This window comes from Acinonyx jubatus, chromosome A2 (assembly GCF_027475565.1).
Source record: "Acinonyx jubatus isolate Ajub_Pintada_27869175 chromosome A2, VMU_Ajub_asm_v1.0, whole genome shotgun sequence".
NCBI lineage: Eukaryota > Metazoa > Chordata > Mammalia > Carnivora > Felidae > Acinonyx > Acinonyx jubatus.
In genome coordinates, this window is record NC_069383.1 from 22,646,657 (window position 1) to 22,669,882 (window position 23,226).

A 23,226-nucleotide genomic window follows, 5' to 3' on the forward strand; every position below is an offset into this window, starting at 1 on the left:
CATTTTTCTACTGGTTATTTGTGCTTTTCTTATTGATCTGTCGGGGTTCCTCATATGTCCTTTGTTGTATGTATTATGAATATAGTGAATACCTTCTAGTTTATAACTTTACTTCTCACTTTCTTTATGGTGTCTTCTAAGGAACGGAGGCTCTTAGTTTTATTATAGTCACAGGTACTCTTTTTATGGCTTTTCCTGTGTTGTGTAAGAAATCTTTCCCTCAAGGAATCCAAAGGACAATCTCACTCTTGGGGGTGAGAAGGTCTATAAATAGAGCCAGGTTATAGGCGAGTCACAGAGGCAAGCACTGTCATGCCCACTGGGGCATTGTCTAGTCCAAGGCAGCCCTGACTAGCCAGCACAAGCGACCAGCTGGCTGGCTGGCAGGTGTCTTCTGGTTATAGAATTGGATATATCATGCTATTAGAACTGGATACCATTAAAAATTCTAATCATAGACTGTAATTAACTTTCCTTGCTCTGACGCCCCGCTCACTAAACAACCTTCTGATTATAATTTGGCTTCCCATGTATCTTGCCTACAGGGAGAGAATGTACTGTTCAGACCGACGTGAGGATTCAATCCACTAAACAGTTACATGCCATGATGTAAATTAATAAATTCGTATTCTGATTTTATCATCTGCCTCATCTGAGCTCTGTGGGCGTGAGTCAGCATCCCCAAGTCTAATCAACACGGATACTGAGAATATCAAGCTTCTGAGCTGAAAAACTAAGAACGAGACCCAGGACCAGAGCAAAATCACCAAGGTAACACTGCCCTGGAGGCTCCTGGGCCTGATGGACAAGGCCTTCCTACATGTCACGCGATACAGACAGGGATTAAAATTGACATTTGACATTTGAAAGAGCTGCATATTCAAAACCATGGCGTGGTTCCATTCAGGTGAAGGCGAAGAATAGGAGGTGATCATGAGACTCATACTGAATATTTATTGGCCAAGAGCACACACCAGATGCCGCACAAATCCTAGGCAGAAGGATAAGATTTACGGACACGTTTGAAAAAAAGGAGGGGGGAAAGGACAGATGGTATGTGCTGAGGAGGAATGGAACGAGAGAAGCCTGACTGGTGAATCCTTGCTCCATCTTGACACCCAAGGCCCGGGATGCAAAACAGAAGAAGTTGACTTTAAGACCAAAAGAAACACAAGGTGCACCAGAGCACAAACAGGAATGTGCTGGGGTGGTGAGATTATCCAGGCCAGAGGAGTGATTTAGGACCTGTAGGGCGAGGGCAAGATCTTTGAAGTAAGTTCAAAAGGCAAAGTAGAGGTGAGCCCATTAGGACGGATGGGGGTAATTCAGCAATCCTGCTATTAGCTCACCCCTTCATTAAGGGTTCCTGGGTGAGCGGAACCTACACTGACACAGATCCCCTTCTGGGATCCCAGTTCCACTGCCTAACAAAGGGAAGAACGTGACCGGGACTGTTGTATCTGGGAATTTGGGGCCCAGTGAGGAGAAGTGATCCACTACTTTGTATCAGACCGAAACCAAACAAAAACCAACAATAGAAAACAAAAGAGGAAGACCTCCACGGATAGCCCTACAAGATTTATTTTTCAAAGACAAATATATTCAAGAAGGAGTGAGATAAATGAAAGGAAGCTCAGTGTCATCTCAGAGACTGATCTCAAAGACGAGCCATCGTCTCTCCCATGGTGCCTCTCTTGGGGCCCCAGCAGAGCAAGGTCACCAGCTAGGCTAGATTGGATAAGGCTAGAGAACCACGTTCAATGTCTTTTTGTTCCAAAAATGAGGTAGAGGCATGCCACCCAGTAAGGAGTGCCCCTACGTGTGGCCTACCCAGACAATCACATGAACGGAAGGGCCTACGAGGGGCCCAGTGAAACAGCAGGACCAAAACACAGCAGGGTAGCAGCAGTGCCTCTCTAAGGTCCACCACCAGAACATACGAGCTTCAAGGATGAGGGCCAGAGAGGGGCTGCCCTGCGTGCCCCACAAAGCCAGAGGGCTCTGACTCACGCGTGAAAGAACAAGCTCCCTTTAGTAGTAGCTTTAGCGGGCAGGCAGACGCGGGGATAAATGACGGAAGACAGGGTCAGGGTGGGGCTCTTCGTCTAGTAGAGGTTGTCCCGCACATGCTCCATGATGGTCTTCAGCCCCAACCAGGTCTCCTCGGCAGTGGGGATGATCTGGTTGGCTGGTAGGAGGAAGCCATAGTGACCGGTATCTCTCAACTCAAACGTGAACGCATACTTGATGCCATTATCATATGCCCAGTCAACGCTGCTCCCACTAGCTGGGTCTGTAAGTCAGAAAAGAAAACACTTTGAAGCCCAGCTTCTTTCAGGGTTAGAAGGGAAGGAGCCAGGGGTTCAGCCTGCCCGTGATTCCTTAGGGACCTAGAGTCCTTTCTGTAGGTCATCAGGCCTACGACACATGACCACTGGCCTGATGAGCATCTTCAATGGTCTCAAACCAAGAGATTTTAAACCCTTATGCCCACCTTGTCACTAACTCACTGTGGAGACTCCTTCAGGTCACTCAAAACCAGTCTGCACAGAGTATGATAGGCAGCCCCCGAGACAGCCCCAGTGATCCTTGTCTCCTGGTCTTCACATCCTTGTACAGTGCACTCCGACAGTGAGTAGGGCTGACCTGTCCTGGGTAACTGACAGGCGGCTACAGAAATGATGGTGTGTGACCTTCAAGGCTAGACCAGAAACACTGTGGCTTCCACCGTGCTCTCTTGGATCATTCGCTCTGGGGAAAGCCAAGTAGGACAGTCAGAAAGCGTCCTACGGTGACGAGGTCTATGTAGCAAAGAACTGAGGCGTCCTGCTGATACTCAGCACGCTTGGGAAGCACCTGAGTGAGCCACTTTAGAAGCAGACCTATCCGGCCCCGTCGAGCCTTTATTTTTTTTTTTTAATTTTTTTTTTTATGTTTATTTATTTTTGAGACAGAGAGAGACACAGAGCATGAACGGGGGAGGGTCAGAGAGAGGGAGACACAGAATCCAAAACAGGCTCCAGGCTCTGAGCAGTCAGCACAGAGCCCGACGAGGGGCTCGAACTCACGAGCTGTGAGATCATGACCTGAGCCGAAGTTGGGATGCTCAACCGACTGAGCCACCCAGGCCCCCCTAGCCTTTAAATGACTCTAGCCTTGGAACTAGACTAGCAACCTCAGGAGAGGCCCTGAGCCAGAGTCACACAGCTAAGCCATTCCTGAATTCCTAACCCAGGGAAACAGTGGAAGAAAATAAATGTTTATATTATTTTCAGCTGCTAAGTTTTAGGATAACTCTTTACATAGCAAGAGATAAGGGATACACGGAGAGAAAGAAGCATGCCCTTGAGACTGTCCCTTTACCAAAAGGCTGGGGAAAGGAAAGAGGCCTACCTTCCTGCTTCTTCTCAGCCAAACTCTACTAGAGCAGAAACTGGCTAAAAGTGCAAAGTGTGGGTGACACTGAATCGCCAAATAATGACGTCCACAGCAACTATCATTTCTTGAACATCCACCACGAGCCCGTCATCATATTGGAAAGTTTACGTGTATGACCTCATTAATCTTTAAAAACCCCAGGGAGGGGCGCCTGGGTGGCTCAGTCGGTTGGGCGTCCGACTTGGGCGGACTCAGGTCATGATCTCGAGGTCCGTGAGTTCGAGCCCCGCGTCCAGCTCTGTGCTGACAGCTCAGAGCCTGGAGCCCGTTTCAGATTCTGTGTCTCCCTCTCTCTCTGACCTACCCCCATTCATGCTCTGTCTCTCTCTCTGTCTCAAAAATGAATAAACGTTAAAAAAAATTTTTTTTTTTAATAAAAAATAAAAACCCCAGTGAGGTGGGTAACACTGTCCTTATTTTTCAGATGAGGAAATCCAGGCTCAGAGTGGGTAATTTACCTAAGGAAATACAGATGGAAAATGGCAGGATTGGAATTGAAACCCGGGTCCCTCTGCTGATAAAAGCCCGTGCTTTCTTCAACCTCCTCCCAGTCCATTGAGTAGAGTACACGTCTGTTAAATGAAGACATGGGTTCCTTTTGTTTTCCCACAATTCCTGAGGATTGTTTCCCATGATACCATTTGTGATTTTTCTAGAGATGCTGCTTCTACTGCGATGACACGCCCCCTGAGGTTACGGAACAGACCCTCCTATAGTCTCCGAAATCCTTGTGCGGTTACCACGTCCTTCTCTACCCTGGGAAAAGGCTGAATAAAAAACAGATGATGGCACCAGAAATTTCTAGAGGTTAGTTATATGGCAAACTCAAGTATTTCAGAATACCTTTTGAATTCAGGAAGGAGCCAAGAAGATCTCTGTTGAGCAAAGTGATCAAGTGCACGTACTTCACTTTATTTGGGTCTCTGCTCAGAATCTACCCACTCTTCTAACACGAGTGGGAACACACTACTAACATGCTATTAAAGACACACGTAGGGGCACCTGGGTGGCTCAGTCTGTTACGCGTCTGACTCTTGATTTTGGCTCAGGTCGTGATCTCACAGTTCATGGGATCGGGCCCCGAGCTGGGCTCGGTGCTGACCATGCAGAGCCTGCTTGGGATTCTCTCTCTCCCTCTCTCTCTTTGCCTCTCCCCCATTCTCTCTCTCTCTCTCTCTTTTTCAAAATAAACAAACACTAAAAAAAAAAAAACACTGTCTTTTTAAATTAACATTGGAAAATTATTCCCTATCAGCACATATAAATGCACCTCATTCATTTGTGGGGCGGGGGGGGGGGGCATACTGTCTCACCGTGTGAATGCTTTTATTCAGTACTGTACTGATGGACATTTAGGTGTTCACCAGTCTTCCGTGACTATAAACGATGCTGTCATGAACATCCTTCATCCTCACAGTCTAGCCACGAGTCAGATGAGCCCAGAGAACTTGTGTCCAAGCCCTGAGCAGACCAGAATCAGTGAATGGAAGGGGCGAGGGTTGCTAGAGGCAGATGGCCTGAAGCTGCACAGTCTGACCAGAGGAAGGGGACATGAAAACTCTTTAACGCAGACACAAGAATTAAAGAAGCAAAATGGGCTGGGGCTGTCCAGCACAGGGATTGAAAACGCAGTATGGCACAGAAAGCCTTCAGGACATAACCAATGATGCTCAGAAGGCCACTCCGTCATGAAAAAAAAGGAGCTTAAATCTCTTGTCCATGCTCTGTTTAAGAAGGCAAGAAAGCAGGGCACCTGGCTGGCTCAGTCGGTCAAGGGTCCGACTTTGGCTCGGGTCATGATCTCACAGAAGTTCGGGCCCTACATCGGGCTCGCTGCTGTGTGCACAGAGCCTGCTTTGGATCCTTTGTCTCCCTCTCTCTTGGCCCCGCCCCCGCTTACATTTGCACGCTCTCGCTCTCTCTCAAAAATAGAAAAAAGAAAAAGAAGGCAAGAAAGTGTGAAATTCACGTGACAACTGTTTTCAGCTACAATGGTTAATCTAAGAAAAGGTCCAGCACTTGAAGGGACAAATGTCAACTATTCGTGTAGCACATGCAATAATAACCCATAGAACTGGGGTGTTATTACACAAAAATTAATTACATTTTGGAAAGCCAAGGGGGCAGACAAAGCCTTTAAAGAATACAGAAGATGCACTCTGGAAAGACTTAGGAAATATTATGTCTCCTGGACGACACTCAGGAGAGCCTTCTTCCTCTTGCTCTGGAGGAGTCCGATGAGTATCTCTTGATTTTGGCACAGCTTAAGCTGGGAAGAATGTGTTTGATGTGGGACGACAAGGCCGTCCTTTAAACTGGAGTTTGACCCCAAAGCCCCGACTGTGGTGACCCACAAAGCTCTTTTGAGAAGGCCTCGTCAAAGGACTCCTACCAAGTCTCTCTAGCTCTCTGTAGTCCCGAACTCCGTCCTCACTAATTAAGCAGAGAATGGAGACTCTCCTGACGTGCTTCTCCTCTGAGGAGTCCCCATTTAACAACACTAATAACAATAAACCATGAATAATTAATGGACGGTTGCTGCAATTAGCCACACAATGACAACATCAGGCTAATTGCTTTATACAGCACGGTGGCGGTGGCGGTGGCCATGATGGCAGCGGTGTATGAAAGGCAGACAAGAGGGCTGAGGTCAGAGTCCAGAGGGCCCAGCAGGGCGGATGGAGCATCTTCCCAGAAGAGGAAGGCGAAAGGGACAAGCTAGCCGAGGATGAAGCAGTTGGATGGCACGGTCATGGGATGGAAGAGGACAGAAGTATCAGCAAGTTTGCAGGGGCTCTGAGGGTGGACCAACTGTCGGAAAGTTACCTACAGAGGAGGCGCTGGGGGGGGGGGAAAGAAGGGCGCCATCTTAAAAGGTGCCAGAATTGTGCTCCTCGTGTTTGTATTTTTACTTCCCCTTGATAGCTAGACTCGTAGAGAACGAGAATATTCTTCAATTTGACCTTTAAAGATCAGGCTCACAGAATAAGGGAACCGGAAGGTTCTCAGCAGGAACAGGGTGAAATGCTCAGATGAGACACTTCAGTGAGAAACCAGAACAAAGGTTGAAGCTGTAGGTAATGAGCCTCAAGACCACCTTCAGGTTTGGAGTCTTGGTAGAGGTTTTTTGGGGGGGCGGGCGGTTCGGCTTGATGTTAACCATTGCACAGAAGATCCCAGATCCCAGCATGCTGTGCTCCAACACGCGCTCACTGCTGATGGGGAAGGTGAGCGAACCCCCCTCCCCCCCCTCAGTACCACCACCTCGGTCTGCCGATCCAAAGGTGGCTTTCCTTTGAATTTTCCTTTGAAAATCCTATGTCAGGATCTTTCCTGGAATGTGAGGAATGCGGTCCAGCAGGACTCACCTCACTGTGGGCACGTGATAAATGGCCCAGCAGTGGTGATGGTACCGATGAGGACGACGCCTGCAGCACGGACGACCACACAGGCTTGACACAAATCTGGTCTACCGCTAACAACTAACAATCCGACTACAGTGTAGTAAGGCCTAACTTGCAGCTCTTCACCTGCTTCCTTCTTCTCAAGTTTCCTCTCAAAGCATTTTCTAAATAACCGATGCACACAGCGAGGACTTACAGACAGTGGTGCAGGTCGGACCCACTTGGTACGTCGTGCCCGACAGGGAAGCCAGAGCTTTGGCCGCACGCCTTGCCACCTTGTCCTAGAAGGGGGAATCGGCGGAGTGAGAAAGAATGGATCCCACAGCCTGACATCCCCCAGCTGTTCTGCACTGCAATGGTATGGAAGATTCTCGGCCCCTCCCCTGGGTTTCCCTTCTGGTCTCCTTCCTTCCCATCCAACCAGAGCCAAAGCCTGATACACAGAGATGTGGAGGGCTGCTCACCAGCCCACTGGGAGCCTAGTAAATACACCACCATCTTCACCTCTCCCGAGGGACGGGAATGTCGTGGTCATGAACATGTGAGAAGGCCAAGTTACGACGTCCCAGAGAAAACCTTCTAAGAGTTGGGCGTTCCTGGAGTGGAAGTGAGACGGGGCCACCGTATGTGGATGTGCCCTATGCAGAATGCCTCCTGTCTGAGACCAGAATCTAGTCCACACCTGGCATGAGCCCTGCGTCTGCCGGGAGGTTTATAGGCCAGCTTTGGCCCTGGGCAGGGGGGGGGCGCTCTCGAACCGACCAGCACAGTGGGAGAAGTGTGCAGTCGCCCTGCAGGTGCAGCCCTGCTTGAGCCAGTCCACCCTGAGTGCCTGTTCACATCCTGGAGCGAGTCACTGTATGTGACACGGAGCACCCCTAGGCTGTAGCCTGCACCCTACTTAAGTTATACCTTGACCAGAATGAGGAGCACCTCCCCCTGGCCCTCCACAGTGCCACCCGCAGTTCTTGGCAAGCAGTGGGTCCGAAACACATTTTGGTCAGAAAAATAATTGAGAAGGAAAGGACAGGTGCAGGGGACGGTCCTTGAAACTCACAGCAAACACAGAAATAATGAGAACGGACTTCTACCTGCCCCCAGGAGGTCTGATGGCACATTCCAAAGGGCAGAGAGAGAAGACCCGGCCCGATGAAATAAGCCCAAGCTCCCGGACTTTCCCTATAAGCTGGAGAACAACCACTGTGGCAGCACCCCAGGGTCAAGCAGGCCCAGGGCTCGGTAGAAGGTAGCCCATCACTCACCAGCTCATCAGCATCTGGGGCCTTCTTCACTGTGTATCCATACGGATACATCAGCAGCTGTGAGTAGCTGTGCAAGTCGATGAAGCATTTGAAATTCCCATGTTCTTGGATGAAATCTACCACCGACTTCACCTCCACTTCCGAATTGGCATGGGGTCCGTGGTATATTTCAGAGCAAGGGTTGTCACTGGCTCCCTCTCCTGTGGGGGGTGGGGAGGTGGCCCAAGCAGAAAGATTAACCCGTAGGCAAGAAAACAGAAATGCAGGCCACTCAACCCAGAAGAAGGGCGGAAGGCGTTGGCAGTGGACAGGTCAATGCTAGAACCCCCCCCCAAGAGACTAGTTGGTCCACACTATGCGTACATTGCAGGGAGGGCGCAGAAGTGGGAAGTCAGGGTACTGCATCTGCCTCCAGAGGGGGAAAACTGGGAGGAATCCTTTAAACGGATAGAGTTGACCTTGTATTGTATCACCCAACAGTTGTCATAAATAATTAATATCATACCTGACAGTGGGCTGTAATTAACAAGTATTCGAGATAATTAATATGAAGACCAATTAATAATGAAAATGACTCCATTTATTCTGGTGTCAACTCATTCTCTTGGTTCAGATCTTAATGGCCAAGGGCTGCCAGAAATAATCTATTGTTGTGGCCAAAGTCTCGTATTTGACAGGCATTTAAAAATACTGCCTTCTGTACTCCACAACAGAGCTCCCTGAGGTATTTGGCATGAGTGTAAAACCACCCCAGTTGTGGGAAGATCTGACTTCACTTTGATGCCCTCAGTTCCCACATTTCTATCAGCTCCTTTCCCACAGCCACATTATTGTCCCCGCCAACGGTGTGTGTGGCAGGCAAGCTGCCCTCTTCCGAGTTACCACCAGGAACCCGTCCATCTACCCAGCCACCCGCTCAAGAGAAGCGGGGTGACCAGGGTATAAGGCATAGATCTGTACATCCAAAACTACAACAGTTTCTCAAACATTAGTGTTCTTTTCTTTTTTAATTTATTTGGGGGGGGGGGCAGGAGGAGGGGCAGAGAGAGAAGGAGACACAGAATCTGAAGCAGGCTCCAGGCTCTGAGCGGCCAGCACAGAGCCCAACGCGGGGCTCGAACTCACGAGCTGTGAGATCATGACCTGAGCTGAAATCAAGAGTCTGACACTTAACCAACTGAGCCACCCAGGCGCCCCAAATGTTAGTGTTCTTTTAGGAGAACAAGAATTGCAGGGTTGTTCCTTTTCAGAATTATCCAAAACAAGAAACACAAAAACCCAAGACATAGTGTAAGGGACTGGCCCAAGTCTCTCAGTGAAGCAGGAATGGAGCCAGCCTAGAAACTGGCTCCCTCACCACCAGCTGGGAGCCCTGTGGTCCAGGCTTTGAAAACCATGTCCCCAACCTACCTGCAAAACTAGCATTCCAATTTCTGTTTGGATCAGTACCAACGCAACGGCTTCCAGGATTTATGGACCGTGTCTTCCTCCATAATCGGTTCTGAAAAGTCCATCAAGAAAGGAACACACATCCAGAGACGGGTCAGGGCACAGGAGAGGCGAAGGTTTTCTCTGGGGGTCTATGATGGAGACGGGCGCCACCGAGGGGGCAAGCTGCTTGTGACTCTGCCTGGAGTTTCACCGGGGCTCCGGTCCTCAGTGACTGAGCCGTCTCCACTCATCTCCCAGAAAGGAAAGGCTTAGCCCTTCTGGCTCAGAGAGAAGGACTCCCCCAAAGTGTCCTGATAAGAACCTTATTGGGGCGCCTGGGTGGCTCAGTCGGTTGAGCATCCGACTTCGGCTCAGGTCATGATCTCACGGCTCGTGAGTTCAAGCCCCGCGTCAGGGTCTGTGCTGACAGCTCAGAGCCTGGAGCCTGCTTCCCATTCTGTGTCTCCCTCTCTCTCTCTGCCCCTAACCCACTCGCATTCTGTCTCTGTCTCTCTCAAAAATAAATAAACATTAAAAAAAAAAAAAAAAAGAACCTTATAATGCGAGAACCAGCCTGATACCACCTGAACCCACCGGATAACTCTTGGTTTCAGCAAAAGTAGGACAAACAGACATCATATACCCAAATGATCGCTGGCGCGAGTGACAGGAAGTGCACAGCAACTATTTTACTCTTGCCTAAAAAACCAACCTGCATCCAGTCAAACTTCAAGATCTGACTGCCAGTGAATAGGAAATATGGGGGATGCGGAAACAAGTGACACACAACAAAGAAGCCATCAGCCAAATTCGGAACGTGAGACATTCTGAAGGACAATTTACTCGATTTCTCCAACAAATGAATGACATTTTAGAAGATGTGTGTGGGGCGGGGGTGGATAACTGCTGTAGATTTAAAAAGCCTGCAGAGCGATAACAACCAAATACAAGCGCAGGCCTTATTTGGGTACGGATTTCATTAAATTGAGTCAAAAGACATTTTAAAGATAATTGGGGGAATTAGATGATATGAAAGAACTTCCATTCATTTTTTAAAAGGTGACAGTGGTGTATTGTTTGGGGTTTTGTTTTGTTTTGTTTTGTTTCAATTACCATCGACTAGAGATGCATACTAAAGGAGTTCGGGGTAAAATAACCTGATGTCTGGGATTTGCTTTTAAAGAAAAGGGGGAAAAGGTGTGGGAGGGAAAGAAATGAAAAGAAGATTGGTAAAGGGTTGATAATTATTCAAGAGCCATGACAGGGAGTTCATTGGACTCTTCTCTCTAACAAAAATATTCCCTGGTGACTCTCGGCTCAGAGAGAGACTGAAAAAAGAGAGCCCAAGAGAGCTCCTAACATGCACACGTGTGCGAGTTTTCTCCACGTTCATACAACTATGCAGGCGGCAAAGCAAGGGATTCAACCAATTCTCCTTAACTCCAAGCCCGGCCCGCTCAGTATTACTCACTTGAGTTTGTGTGTACACATATCCGTCAGGATTGGCCACAGGCAACAAGAAAATATCCATTTTCTCCAAGATGGAGGTGATGGTTGGGTCCTTCCCATAATCAGATGCAATCTGAGCAGAGACGAGAAGCTCGTCAGCGATGCCAGGGCAGGCTGGGGTGCTAGGTCTAAGCCTGTGTATCTTCCCCAGATGCCCCTCTGCAGCCTCCCTGCCGCCCTCATAGACACGGCCCCGTGCAAAGCTCTTGGAGCACTTCGAAACCTGGGGGCACATGGCTTCATGAGGACGTCAACATTTGCAAGGAGTCCAGGGCTGCCTGGTTTATTCATTCCTTCCAGGGGGTGGGAAGAGGGGAGGGAAGAGCCACATATCATGATAGCTTGGGGGGAATCTGGGCCCCCACGCACAGCACCCTTCCTCTCCCTAGCGCTGCCTTAAAGCAGACCCTCCGGAGGGACACGGAGACAACATGAGGTCCTCGAGGGTCTGGAGGGCTAGGATGGGACTGAAGGCAAAGCTCGTCTGAGTTTCACTGCTGAGGAGACTCTGCTCCCTTTCTGCGGGACTGACTGCGGGTCAGTGTTTCGGGGCCACCTCTGCAGCTCATTAGCTTGCTCGTTGCCATGAATGCACTTTGTCATTTAACCGCAGTGCCCTGACCAAGGGGCTCTGACCTCTTGCTTCTCTGATCCGAAAAGGTCCCCAGCCTACTGTGTCTATGCAGAGTGCCTTCCCACCTCGTCCCCCAGGCCCAGCCTCATGGGATGCTGCGGGGGCACCCCTGGCCCACCAGAATTCTCAGCTAATACCAGGCGACATGACCTTCCTCGCAGTCCAGATCGCTGTGGCCACCGAGATCCACTCCCGGGAATGGATGCCTGCGTTCAGCCAAACGGCCGGCCGCCGGCCGCCTTCTGCAGTGCCGAACTGTGGAAGGAGAAAGAGGCCAGAAAATGACCCTCCTGCCCACGTCTCCACTCACCTCTCGTCTCCCCAGCTCACCCCTATTCATTTAATCCATTTAAGATAATTCAGAGACCAAATGTTCCTGAGGGCACCATCTATTTATCAGGCTTCTCCGTGACCAGGGAGCTTAATTGGTTGGCTGTCAGGGCCCAGCCGAAGCTCCGGGCAGCTTGAGCTGCCCCTGGGTTGGAAGCAAATGGGAAGGGGAAACAATTGCTATTGTGAATTATAATGCCAGTGTGATTAGAGATAATATTATGTCTCTTGAAAGACCTCAAATGGTATCCCAACAGAGAGAGACACAAAAGTGCATGAACCAACCTGTTCTCGTTGATGCAATAAATGAATTCGATTTTAAAAGGAGGAAGAGAGAGGTTCACTATAGCTCTTTGTAAATGGCATGAAATGAATTCCGGCTCCCGCCTTTTAGTGTGGGGCTGGGCCGCCTTGGGTCAGAGTATGGTGCTAATGAAGCCAGAGTCTGCATCAGATTGGCAAATAATCTAAATTTATGGGGATTATTTTAGGGCAAGCAGTTCAGTGGCAAATCTCCTCCGGCTGGTAATTCAAGCACCGCTATGAGCCAGGGTTCCTCACGGCTTATACAAAGCTAAGGATTTGATAAATTCTTAGCACCATCAGTTGCTCCGTGGTTCCTATCTCCAAATTCCTTTTATTCATTTGGCTGGATTATTTATGTAATTTATGTCCCTGCCATAAATTCCCTACCTCTTTTGCCAATATAGACCTGAATCTGTTAGAAATATCTAGAAATTAGGCTTTGTGCAGCCAAGGAGCATAGGCTGGGCTTAAAATTACATCAACCCTAAAATTAGCTTCCTAGATTGCTTTTCCAATAAGTACCCCTAAAAGCAGAAGAGAATTTGTAGAACTATCCCCATTTGTCTTACTTTACAGAGGTAGGAATGAAGGCAAAAGACTGTGGCCCATCTGAGAGCTTTCTGGAATACTAATCGAACCCACCCCACGCCCACCCCCACTACCCCTCACCCCCACTCCCTTTGATCCTGCCTTTCAGTCAAAGCTTGCAATGGGATGGATTCCTTCTAAGTTCTAACTCATTCCACATTAGGCAAAAGCAGAGGACTCTCTGTCAGACCAAACCTGAACCCCAGTAGATGTCTCCCCACGCCCCTGAAGTCAAGGAGATCCTAAGAAGCTGCCTCCTTCAGAGGCCTGAGGGCTGGGTCCTAGACACAAGGGACCAGGAGCCTGAGTCCAAGTCTGGCCCCTTGAAGAGCCTGGGGTCTCACCTTCAGTACATACATGGACCGGTTTTCAAATGAATGCCCAATCTTCACTCTGCTCGCCAGATCAGGAAAATCTCCAGCAATGCTATCCATCTCATGATAAATCTGAAGCACGAAAAAGTGAACTCAGGGGCGTTTAAAAATTTTGTTCAGCTCTGGGTAGGTGTCTGTGAATTTCATCTTACTGGTCTCAGTGATTTCTACCAGCCCTGTGATCGTGGGATTGGCAACATTATCGCCCTGGAATACTTATTCTTGAAGAACTGCCTAAAGAGTCCTTTTCAACGATATTCTAGAAAATATCACATTTGATTTGTCCATAAAATTATAGGCCACTAACCTAGAGAGAGACTTGTGCAGATACTTCTCCAACAGTGTGGTGCCTTGCGCCATACTAGACTGGATAAATCAGCAATTGCCCCATTTAGCCAAGGTTCTTGAAAAACGATCCTCTCTTAAGCTTTTTGATCACTTTCTCCACAAGGTTTTTTTTTTAAAATTACCATACGCCATATGTGTGTGTGTGTGTGTGTGCGCATGTGTGTGTATTTGTTTTATAATGTGCATATGTTATGTATTCTACATGCATACCATATATTATGTACGTTATATCACTGGAATAATGCACCACAAAAATATACTACGTGCACTATAAAACAACCCAAAGAAACAAAAACATTAATAATTGCATTAATAATAAATATACACGTATGTAGAACGTCAATAGAAGTTGTAAGGTTTCTTCCTCCATCCCAGTGAGGCGTCTTCCTTACCCCCTGTAGTACAAGCACCCCACTTTGGAGATTCCTCTATCGGCCTTAAGAGAACAAGTGAAGCACTGTAAATCATAGTTACAAATGCTTCCATTTGTTTTCAATTTTTTTTAATTTGATTCCAATAGAGTTCATCCATCTTAGTTGCTCAAACCTCTTGAGGGTCAAAAGAAGGAAATAAATAAGTTTATATTTAGACCTTAAAATTGGAAGAGGGAGCTTTACAGAGGAGAGAAACGTGCAGTCAATATAAAATAAAATCAAGCTTCAATGGTTTATCAGAGCTGCAGTCAATATGGCAGACTGAGCAGAGAAGCAAGAGACCGCCCCCCCCCCCCCCAGATGCATAACAGCAAGCCAGGCAAACTACAATGAGAATAACCCACAGCCAAGTTTAAAACTCAAGAAAGGAGACACCGCAGGGGTAAGAAATGAAAAGGGAACAACTAGCCATCTGGGTGCAAGGTAGAAAACGCAACACGGGGACCAAACACCTGCCATGGGCACTGCGGGCTTGCGGCAAACCAGGAATAGCAACATAGAGCACAGGACCCGGCGTGGGCAAGGGGCTGGAACTTGAGAGCTGGGAACCAGCCCTTCCAGCCACGAGAAGGGCCTGGAAACTCTACCTACTGACCCTAGAAACTGAAGCCAAAGCTGGAGGCCTGCACCGAGCCAGGACAGGCAAGAGAGTCACCCAGGTAAAGTTACAACGCCAAGCTATATCCGGAGGGAGGGGTCCAATTCACACTGCCAGCATGAGGGGAAACTCGGCCGAGCAACTAACAGAAATAACAGCAAACATGAGATTCCCACCAGAGACGTTAAGAAGGCCTAAGTGGCTACGGGATGAGAGCTCTTCAAAGCTGTTTTTAGAAAGAACTGCGTGTGATCGAGCCAAGAGGGAGATAGCACACCAATGCCCAGCGGGGGGCCTCACGGGAGGGGTTGGCGGGTGGGGGGACACCTAGAGCCAGAGGGCAAAAGCAAGTGCTTGAGAGAGTGAGGATCCCATGGCAGGCAGGCGAGGGGACGGAGGTACTGGGGTCTTGGGTGACATTTGCAACCGGTTAAGCTCAGCTAGGGAGTGCCCCACGGAAACGAAGCTAACGTCATGGGTTTGATCCCTGGGTGAGCCCTGAGCTCTGCTTTTGTCCATGGCCCGTGACTGAACTCCTAACTTTATCCAGCTGTTCTGCAGATGTATGTCATTGGTCACAAGAGGGATCAAGGGCCAGTGCGGTTGGAAGTATACACAATAAACAAAGCTACTGACAATCAGGGGAAAGAAGTGAAAACAGTTGGTCAACCTTGGAAATCACCCCTCATCTAGAAGAAAAACAACTCAAAGTATATGCCTCATGCAAAGCATGCCAGGAACACCGTCTTCGGATAAAAAGAACAACATGTATGCAGGTACAGGAAGGAGAGTAACAATTTCGTTTTGAGGTGTTGTTCTGAGCTAGGAGAGAGCTTCCAGACTAATGTAGAAGACATCGAGGGTCGTAACAAAACTCTGCTATATGTGATGCGGTCCCCTTCTGTAGCCCCTCTTGATTCCTCGAGTTCTAATAGCATATTAAATTTTTCTGCTCCAAGTGTTTTATCGTGAGGGTTGGCTTACCTTGAAAGTCAGTCATCTATATAAAGTGGTTTTTAACTAAACACAGCACCAAAACACATTAGGGAACAAATATACGTTGTAAGTAATCATGATAAATGAGTGGAAATATTTGGTTAACCTTGGAAATAACCACTTGTCTACTTGCCTGGAATAAGTAACATTTTAATCTGGGTGAGTAAAATACAGGGATTATGGTGGGGTATAAGAAGGTTGAATTACAAGGACAGAAATGATTGTAATTATTCCATGGTTTTCTTTAAGGGGTTGCCTTAGAAAAGAAGGATACATGTGGGAGAAAATGTTCAGTTGTGTTTCACTGTGCTCTTAGGTGCTGGTGGGAGATAAACGACCCAAGAATTACGAAGAAATTGAAGCATTCACATTGTAGCCCCTTAGTAAAAGGGTGTTGTGCTAAGTACTAACACCTATGTCCTGGAAGTAAGAAAAGGGGTTACAAAACCCAGGGTTCTGACGACCTTTCTCTTAACCTGCTCTGAGACACTTACCGCTTCCAGGGAATGGTAGGCCCCATAGTTGAAGTTATTACCGCTTCGCTCTTGCCCTTCATTGTGTTGCATTTCTTCATCTTCATGATCTAAAAGGGCCTGAAAAAAGACACGGCAATGTCGTGAAGTGACCCACTGGACATGGAGGTTCGTGTTGTTTCTGCCATGTCTTGGCACGAGCTGGCCAAGATGGCGGCACCCTCGTCACACAAATGCCAAGGTGTAAAAGGGGGTCAGATTTTTTTCTCCATATCTATAAAAGCTTACTTCTTGGCACCCAATGTACATCACCCCATTCGAAACCCACTTACTCCCCAAAAGCAACATATGTGCTATTTGGTTATTCTACGCTGTGAATTCTCTAGGCATCAGCCCGCATCTGGTATCCAGTGCCTCTGAAATACACAGCTTGGGAAACCATTCAGAAACAAAGAAATTCTTATAACCACTCATACTTTGAAGGCTCCTGGCAGATGTCTGTGACATGTGAGGATGATTAATAAGCTCACAGCTGCTCACGCCATCAGGAAACTCCCGGGCCAAATCACCAATTAGTCCATAACCCACCTCGGTGAAGGAGAGAACGTGAGCCAGGCACTGTCCTGCTGCTCAGATACAGGTCGTGAGGCTGGTGTCTGGATGGGTGGTGATGTCCCCTCTGCTGAGAACTGTTGGTAACATTCCTTCTTTCTCAAAGGACGCTTTTCATGACTGGTCTCCGACACCCCCCACACATACACACGCACACTCTTTTCTTCCCTCCTGACTTCAAATATGAAAAGGGACAGAGGCTTAATACTTGCGGGGCACCTACGACAGACCGGGCACTGCTGGGCATTTTACATGCGCTTAATCACTTAATTTTCTCAACAAATTGTGTGAAGTAGGTCCTCACTGGTACCATTTTACTGAGGAAGAAATGGAGGCTCGAGACATTAATAGCATGTCCAAAGTCACACAGCTGGTAGTTAGCAAAATCAGGATTTGGATCCAGATCTGCCCAGTTCCCCAACTGACATAATGCTCTTTTCTATTACAACATGTTCCACTAACAAGTCACTGCGCTTGACCTCCCTAGGCCTCAATGAGCTCATCTATAGTATGGAGAAGGATAAGACCAGGACTTGCACGCGTCTCGGATCCACTCTGGATGCTTTGGCCTATGCAAGACCAGTTAGGGACCTTGCTCTACCCACCTGCAGGTCTCCGATTGTCACTGAGTACTCTAAGCCCTGGGACTTCAGGAAGGATTTGACGGGCTGCAGGCTGACAGATGGGACCAGGACATCCACAAGACGACTGAAGGTGGAAGGAGCTTTCCAAACGTCAAGCTGAAGAGAACAGAAATAAAACCAGGTTAAAGGACAGTTCAGGTAAAATGCACAATGAGCTCATTCTTCTGGAACAACTGCCAAAAGCCAGGGTGAGCCCTGAGGAGCTGGGCTCCGCCCAAGGGCAAACGCTGCCCTTTTCGCAGCGGTGTCTGGTCAGGCCTACCCAGAAGGCAATACCGGGCAAAGTCCAAGAAGTAAAAAGTCGACGGCAGACAGAAAGATAGAGCCCACTGCTGAGGCCTCCCATCTCCCAGGACAGCAGCGCTGTGACCTACAGCCCTCTCAGGCGTGCGGAGGCACTTGACTGATACAGGACTACGCACAGAAACTCTTCAGGAGCAACAACGCCAGCGGTGTTCATCGTCTCTCACCAAAGGCAGAGATACCCAAGAGGACTAAGAAGAACCAGGTACCTTAAAGTTGTCTGAGTTCACTAGCTGACTTAGTTTGCTGATCTCGTCTCCATTTCTGACGTTAATCCTAAAAACTTGGTCCCTGGAGGGGGGGGTCGAAAAAAAAAAAAAGCAAGAGATAATGGTCAGCTTTCAGCTGGCAGATAAACCCCAAGCCTACTCTCCCAGACATAACTGGGCCGAATGAGAGGAAACGGTCTAGTCTTTGGTTATAACGTATAGCCATTAAAAATAAGACTACGTGGCAAATGTGAAAAAGCGCTTATAGTATAACTTGAAGGGAAATATTAAGCGAAAGAGCAGGACACAAAATTGTATGTATGCCATGATTACAAGTATGGAAAAAGCAGATGCATTGGAAGAAAAACAGACAACGGAAATATAGCAAATGCTGACAGTGCTTATGTCCGGGTCGTGGGATTATGGATGACTTACTTTTTTTCCCCTTGTATCTGTTTTCTGTAATGTGGTCATATTACTTTATAATGAAAAACATATATATTTTGCAGAAAGGAATGTTCCCGAGTTACACGCAAAGCTAACTCAAGACATAAAGAAGCACTTCTTCACTGTCAGGGGCTAGGACTGAAACTCTGGCTAAAGGTCCGTGCTGGAAAGAGCTGGAAAAGAGAACAGACCTTCTGTCCTCGGAGGGTTAGCTATTTGCTGGGTGGTCTCTCAATCCTGTCCAGCTCCAGAACTCTGTACGAATACGAATTACAACACGGGCTAGGGTGCTGGGCTGACTTGGGATTCAGTCCTCCCGAGGGGGCCCTGAGAAGGCCCAGAAGGGAGCCGGCCAGTCCCGAGCCCCCCTTTGTCGTCTGTCCTGAACTCGCTTCGTGTACACCATTTAGCTTCCGCAGCAGCGGCAGGGGCAGAGGCCCCCCGAAGTCCTGTGTGTGGGCGGGAGAAGGCCGAGCCTGAAAAGCTGCCTTTGTGCCCTCAGCCGGCTCAGGGAGCCAGGGGAGCCATTAGCCCGTTGCTAGGTGACGGCCCGAATGAATCCGCACTCAACGCTGTCACATGCGTCATCCCTTTACACGAATGAATGCGGGAAGAGCTGCTGGAGAGGGCTGTGGGCTGAAGGACCTGTTGACAGAGAAAATGGTTCTGTCACAGGGAGCTAAATGTGCAGCCTCACGTGGCAGATCCGCATCTTCTGATCAGAAAACTGGCTCGATCCAGATGGGGCTCTCAGGGTCTAACTTTGTTCTGGGAGGTTCTGGAGAATCTCCAGGGGGTCGTCTAGTCCAGCCCCGAGGAGGCAAGGGTTGCTTCCGCTGCGGGGGGGAGGTCTGGTGGAAATGCCAATGCCAAGGGCTCACTTTCTCCCAAGGCGTCCAGTCTCCACAGGGTCCTTGGAGGTGGGCAGCTGAGCCCATCCCCCCGGAGCTGTTGAGGCCACACTGGAGAAGCCACTGGCTGGGCTGGGGGTGGGGGGGGTCTCAGCCTGAGCCCAACAGGCTTGCTAGCAGTTGAACTGCAGCCCTAGGAAGGTGGGGAGTCAGACTACCATTTCCCGGACGCAGGCAAGCAGCCTCGCAAAAAAGGAACAGGTTGAAAACAGAAGGGGAATCCTTACTCCTGGCTAAGTCCCGGGCCCCATCTGCCGAACTTACGCTCTGTCGCAACCCACCCCCAACACTCCAGAAACGAGGAGTCTTTAAAATGAGTGTTCTAGAGAGCACCTGTGCACTGACATCTCGATTGGCAAAATGAGGCATCTTGTAAAACACAACGCTGACTAGAACAATCATAAAAAAGGAGTGGAGGGAGAAGGAACAGGAATAGAAAGGAAAAAAAAAGGAACCGAGAGCAAGGAGCTCTCGAGAGTATGAACGGCACGTTCCGCGTGCACCCCGAACGTGTGTTTTACTTTCCCAGGGTGGTAAGTTCACAACAGCACGTCCACACTCCTGGGCAGAGTCCACACGGCAGCGGAACACAGTGAAATCGAACTGGCCCTGAGCGTGAGTAAATCCACAGCACATTTCATCATACCCTATCAGCCAAGCTACCGGGGATAAAGACACAACTGTGGGGTGCAGGGAGGCAGGGTCGAAGGGCTGGTGCGGAGTGGGGCCCTTCCCCATCTGTCTCTCCTCCACCTCTCCCTCCTACACTCTCTCAGCGCCAGCCTCACCGAAATCCCAAATTCACCGCGTACTTTGCCCTTCCGTGCCTTTGCACATGCTGTTCCCTCTACCTGGTTGCTAGCCCTTTTCCTTATCTTCCTGGCAATCTCACACTCAGGCTCCAAGAACCAATGTCATCAGCCATGAGGTTCTCCCCAACCCGGAGGCAACATGAGGGATGGTCTTCAGATGGCCCTAAAAAGTGGGGGGGTTGAGGGGATCTAACATCATTCTCATGAGCGTAAGCCCGCCAGTGCCTAGAAGCAGAGAGAACATAAGTAGGTGCCGGGTGAAAGGCAGCCATTTTCTTGCCCTAATTGTCCTTGTCTCTATTTGCAAAATGCTCCTTCCCGGTCCTGGAAGTGTGGGTGGCCGAACCCAACCTATCTCTGCCATCTAGAAATCCAAAGACCTCAAACTCTTGCTGGAAATGGAAGATTGGTCCGGGGGAGGGGATCTATTGGGATTTGCAAGTTGCCACGTCTACCCCTTCTGCTCCCCACTGGTGATCTCTGCGCTCTTGCCAACTCTGGTCCTCTTCCACACCTCGGGCTGTCCAGCTGCCACCAACGGGATGGCTGGTGACCTCCTCTCACTCACCCTCACACTCATCCCATGTTCTGGATGCCCTAGTGCCAAGCTTCTATCCTTCCCCCATTTCCATGAGGGCAAAGCCAAGAGGCCCGGCCCTTGTGCCTTTCTCGCCCAGATCGCCGGCCGGGCTTTGCAGCCACCACAAGACATCATTTCATACTTCCTGTTCTCTGCCTGCCCTGCACCTCTAGGCATCCTGGCCACCGTCCATCCTTCAGATGGCTGAAGACCAGGCCATGAGACCCCAGCAGAGTGAGACACACTGGGGAAGTAGGGAGTCAGGTGAAAGAAACACAAGCTAGGGGGTGACGGGGGCAGGGGGAGAGCAACCATTATCTTCATCTCCATGACTACTGCCCCCCAACCCCCAGCCAAGCTGGGTTCTGGCTTCCTACCACATGAATGCCCGGAAAGGCCTTGCTAGAAACGTTCACTGAGCCAGGTGTCTGGGACAGGTCTATGGACCCTCGGAAGGATTCCACCACCCTTACTGGGTTCCCTACTATAGGATGAGAACAGATTGGGGGGGTGAGCTGCAATTAGCTCAGGCGCGCAGCCCTTTCGGTGCAAGTCCCTGTGGCGGGCGATCGAGTGCCGGGCCCGGCTGTCTCAACTCAGGGGTCCATCCAGTGCGCTGTAAGCGAAGTCTGTATCCTGAGAAATAAAGATTGTTCCAGCCATGTGAATAGCTGCAGTGAGAGCCTGACGGCTCTCTGCGTCAGCCCACATGGCAGCGAGCATAGTTATTACACATCTACTGCTGAGCTGCTTGCGGAAAAATCTCCTTCTCTGGCCACCTGCTATGCCCAACCCCTCTGAGCTCTTTGACAGTAGACACCAGGGGTGAAAAGAAATCATCACCATAAAAATTACTCAATCTCATATAAGTAATTACCTCAATAAACATCCCCAAAGTCCCTCCAGCCAGATAGTATATTAGAGAGTAAACTAACACATATAGACATATCTGTGAGATACAGGATTCTGTCCGGAGACTAACTTGGGTGATAGCAAAAGGGTATGGGTTTTGCCTCCAGAGTTGCAGCTCCCCTGCTTACCAGCTAAGTGGCCTTGGGCAGGTTCCTTAACCTTTCTAAGGCTGAGTTTTTTCATGTTTAAATTGAGGAAAATAACACCCCTGCCTGGCAGAGTTGCTGCGTGATCCAAAAGATAATGCACATGAAAGTTCTTTGCAAATGGCAAAGCATTATGTGGTAATGAGTTATTAGAATTCAATCTTCTAGCGGGGGACCAAGGCAACCCTTCATCTCACCTACCTCCCAAATGTCCTCTCCACTGCAAAGCGCAAAGCATTCTGCAAACATACCGCACGCACACACACGCGCACGTGCGCGCGCAGCGTACAAGTGTATCCTTCTGTGTCAATTTTCACAGCTGTGGCTAGGCAAGACCTATCCAATCTCCACGTCCCAGGCACTGATGAGAAAACACCAGCTCTACAAAGCCTTCACCATTAACAAAGAGGTGAAACCAAAAAGCCTAATAAGACCCCAGTATTCCCCCTAAGCATGGCAGAAATTAGAAACACTTTCTGGTCATCCTCAGTAATTCATAATATAGAAGTTAAGAAAGTAGGGAAGGCCTGGAACTGACCTTACAAATAAGAACTAGGAAGTAAGAGAACTGATGGGAGATTAGGGAGCTGGGGAGGGACTGTGGCGCCCACCTAGTCTTGATTTCACAGATAAATTGAGCCTGAGAGAGAAGGAACTTGTCCCAGAAGGACTGGGGCAGAAGCTCATGTCTTCTTTCCCAATGCCACTCCACTTCAGATATAATCAGCCATTCATTTTCAAGTCCATTTGGCTCCTATATCTCTGAACTAGCCAAATAATGATAATCATAATAAGTCCAAAAGGAACTTACCCAAAAAACTTCTCTCGGCCACAGAAGCTGAGCCCAATAAGGGCCCCAAGGAACAGTATCCACTTCATGTCCCAAGGGTGTCAGTCATAGAGTGACTGAGTCAAGCTGTATTTATAAAGAGTCTGAAGCAGACTCATGTCCTCAAAAATGCTAATGCGATTCCCAATCACCCTTGCAACTGTGATGGTAGGTCAGACGGGCACCTACCAATGCCTCTTCCATTCCTTTCGAGTGATAAAGGCCAACCCTCTTGATTTACAAGGTCAGGAACTTGCTCCTCAGGCTGGAAAAGCCTGTGCCCAGGGTGCCACGTTGCTCATCACTTGGTATTTAAATAGTGTTTTTTGAATAAACAGGGAAGTCCCACAGTGCTGGAAAGAATTTATGGTGATAGGAGAGGCCAAACTGTAAACCTGAAATGAAGTTACCTCTAGAATAAGGAAGAAAGTGAAGACAATCAAAGAAACCCCAAGCCAACTTCAAGACCACACACTCCATAAGCCCTGTCAGAGAATTTCACCAGAACAGGTCATAACGATGAGAGTTTGTGACCTCTGTTATGAATCTGACATCTAATTCTTACAACTCCACTAAAAAAGTAGAAATACAGGAGGTAAATGGGATAGGAAGAAGTGTTAGTCTGGATAAAATCTCAGTTTTCCTTGGGGTCTGAGTAAAGGTAAGGCTTAACGGTATTATTAATAATAAGACTCT

The 23,226-nt window shown here is 48.7% G+C and overlaps 2 protein-coding genes across 2 annotated transcripts in view; both read right to left on the reverse strand.

The window, feature by feature from the left end:
- CPA5 (carboxypeptidase A5) overlaps positions 1-7,121 on the reverse strand; it is a 47,874-nt gene extending 40,753 nt beyond the window's left edge. The window contains exon 1 of the mRNA XM_053218079.1: positions 7,039-7,121. The gene's annotated coding sequence lies outside the window, so the exon portion shown is untranslated. The remainder of the gene's footprint in view (positions 1-7,038) is intronic.
- CPA4 (carboxypeptidase A4) lies at positions 1,566-22,790 on the reverse strand. Its single transcript, XM_015071055.3, has 11 exons — positions 22,513-22,790; positions 17,894-17,975; positions 17,343-17,477; positions 16,147-16,245; positions 13,247-13,348; positions 11,829-11,933; positions 11,007-11,117; positions 9,515-9,605; positions 8,105-8,304; positions 7,039-7,123; positions 1,566-2,293 (listed from the first exon to the last, which is right to left on the reverse strand). Exons 1-11 carry the CDS (start codon positions 22,578-22,580, stop codon positions 2,106-2,108), a joined length of 1,266 nt encoding a protein of 421 aa, XP_014926541.2. The 5' UTR covers positions 22,581-22,790; the 3' UTR covers positions 1,566-2,105.
- Positions 22,791-23,226: the final 436 nt, after the last annotated feature.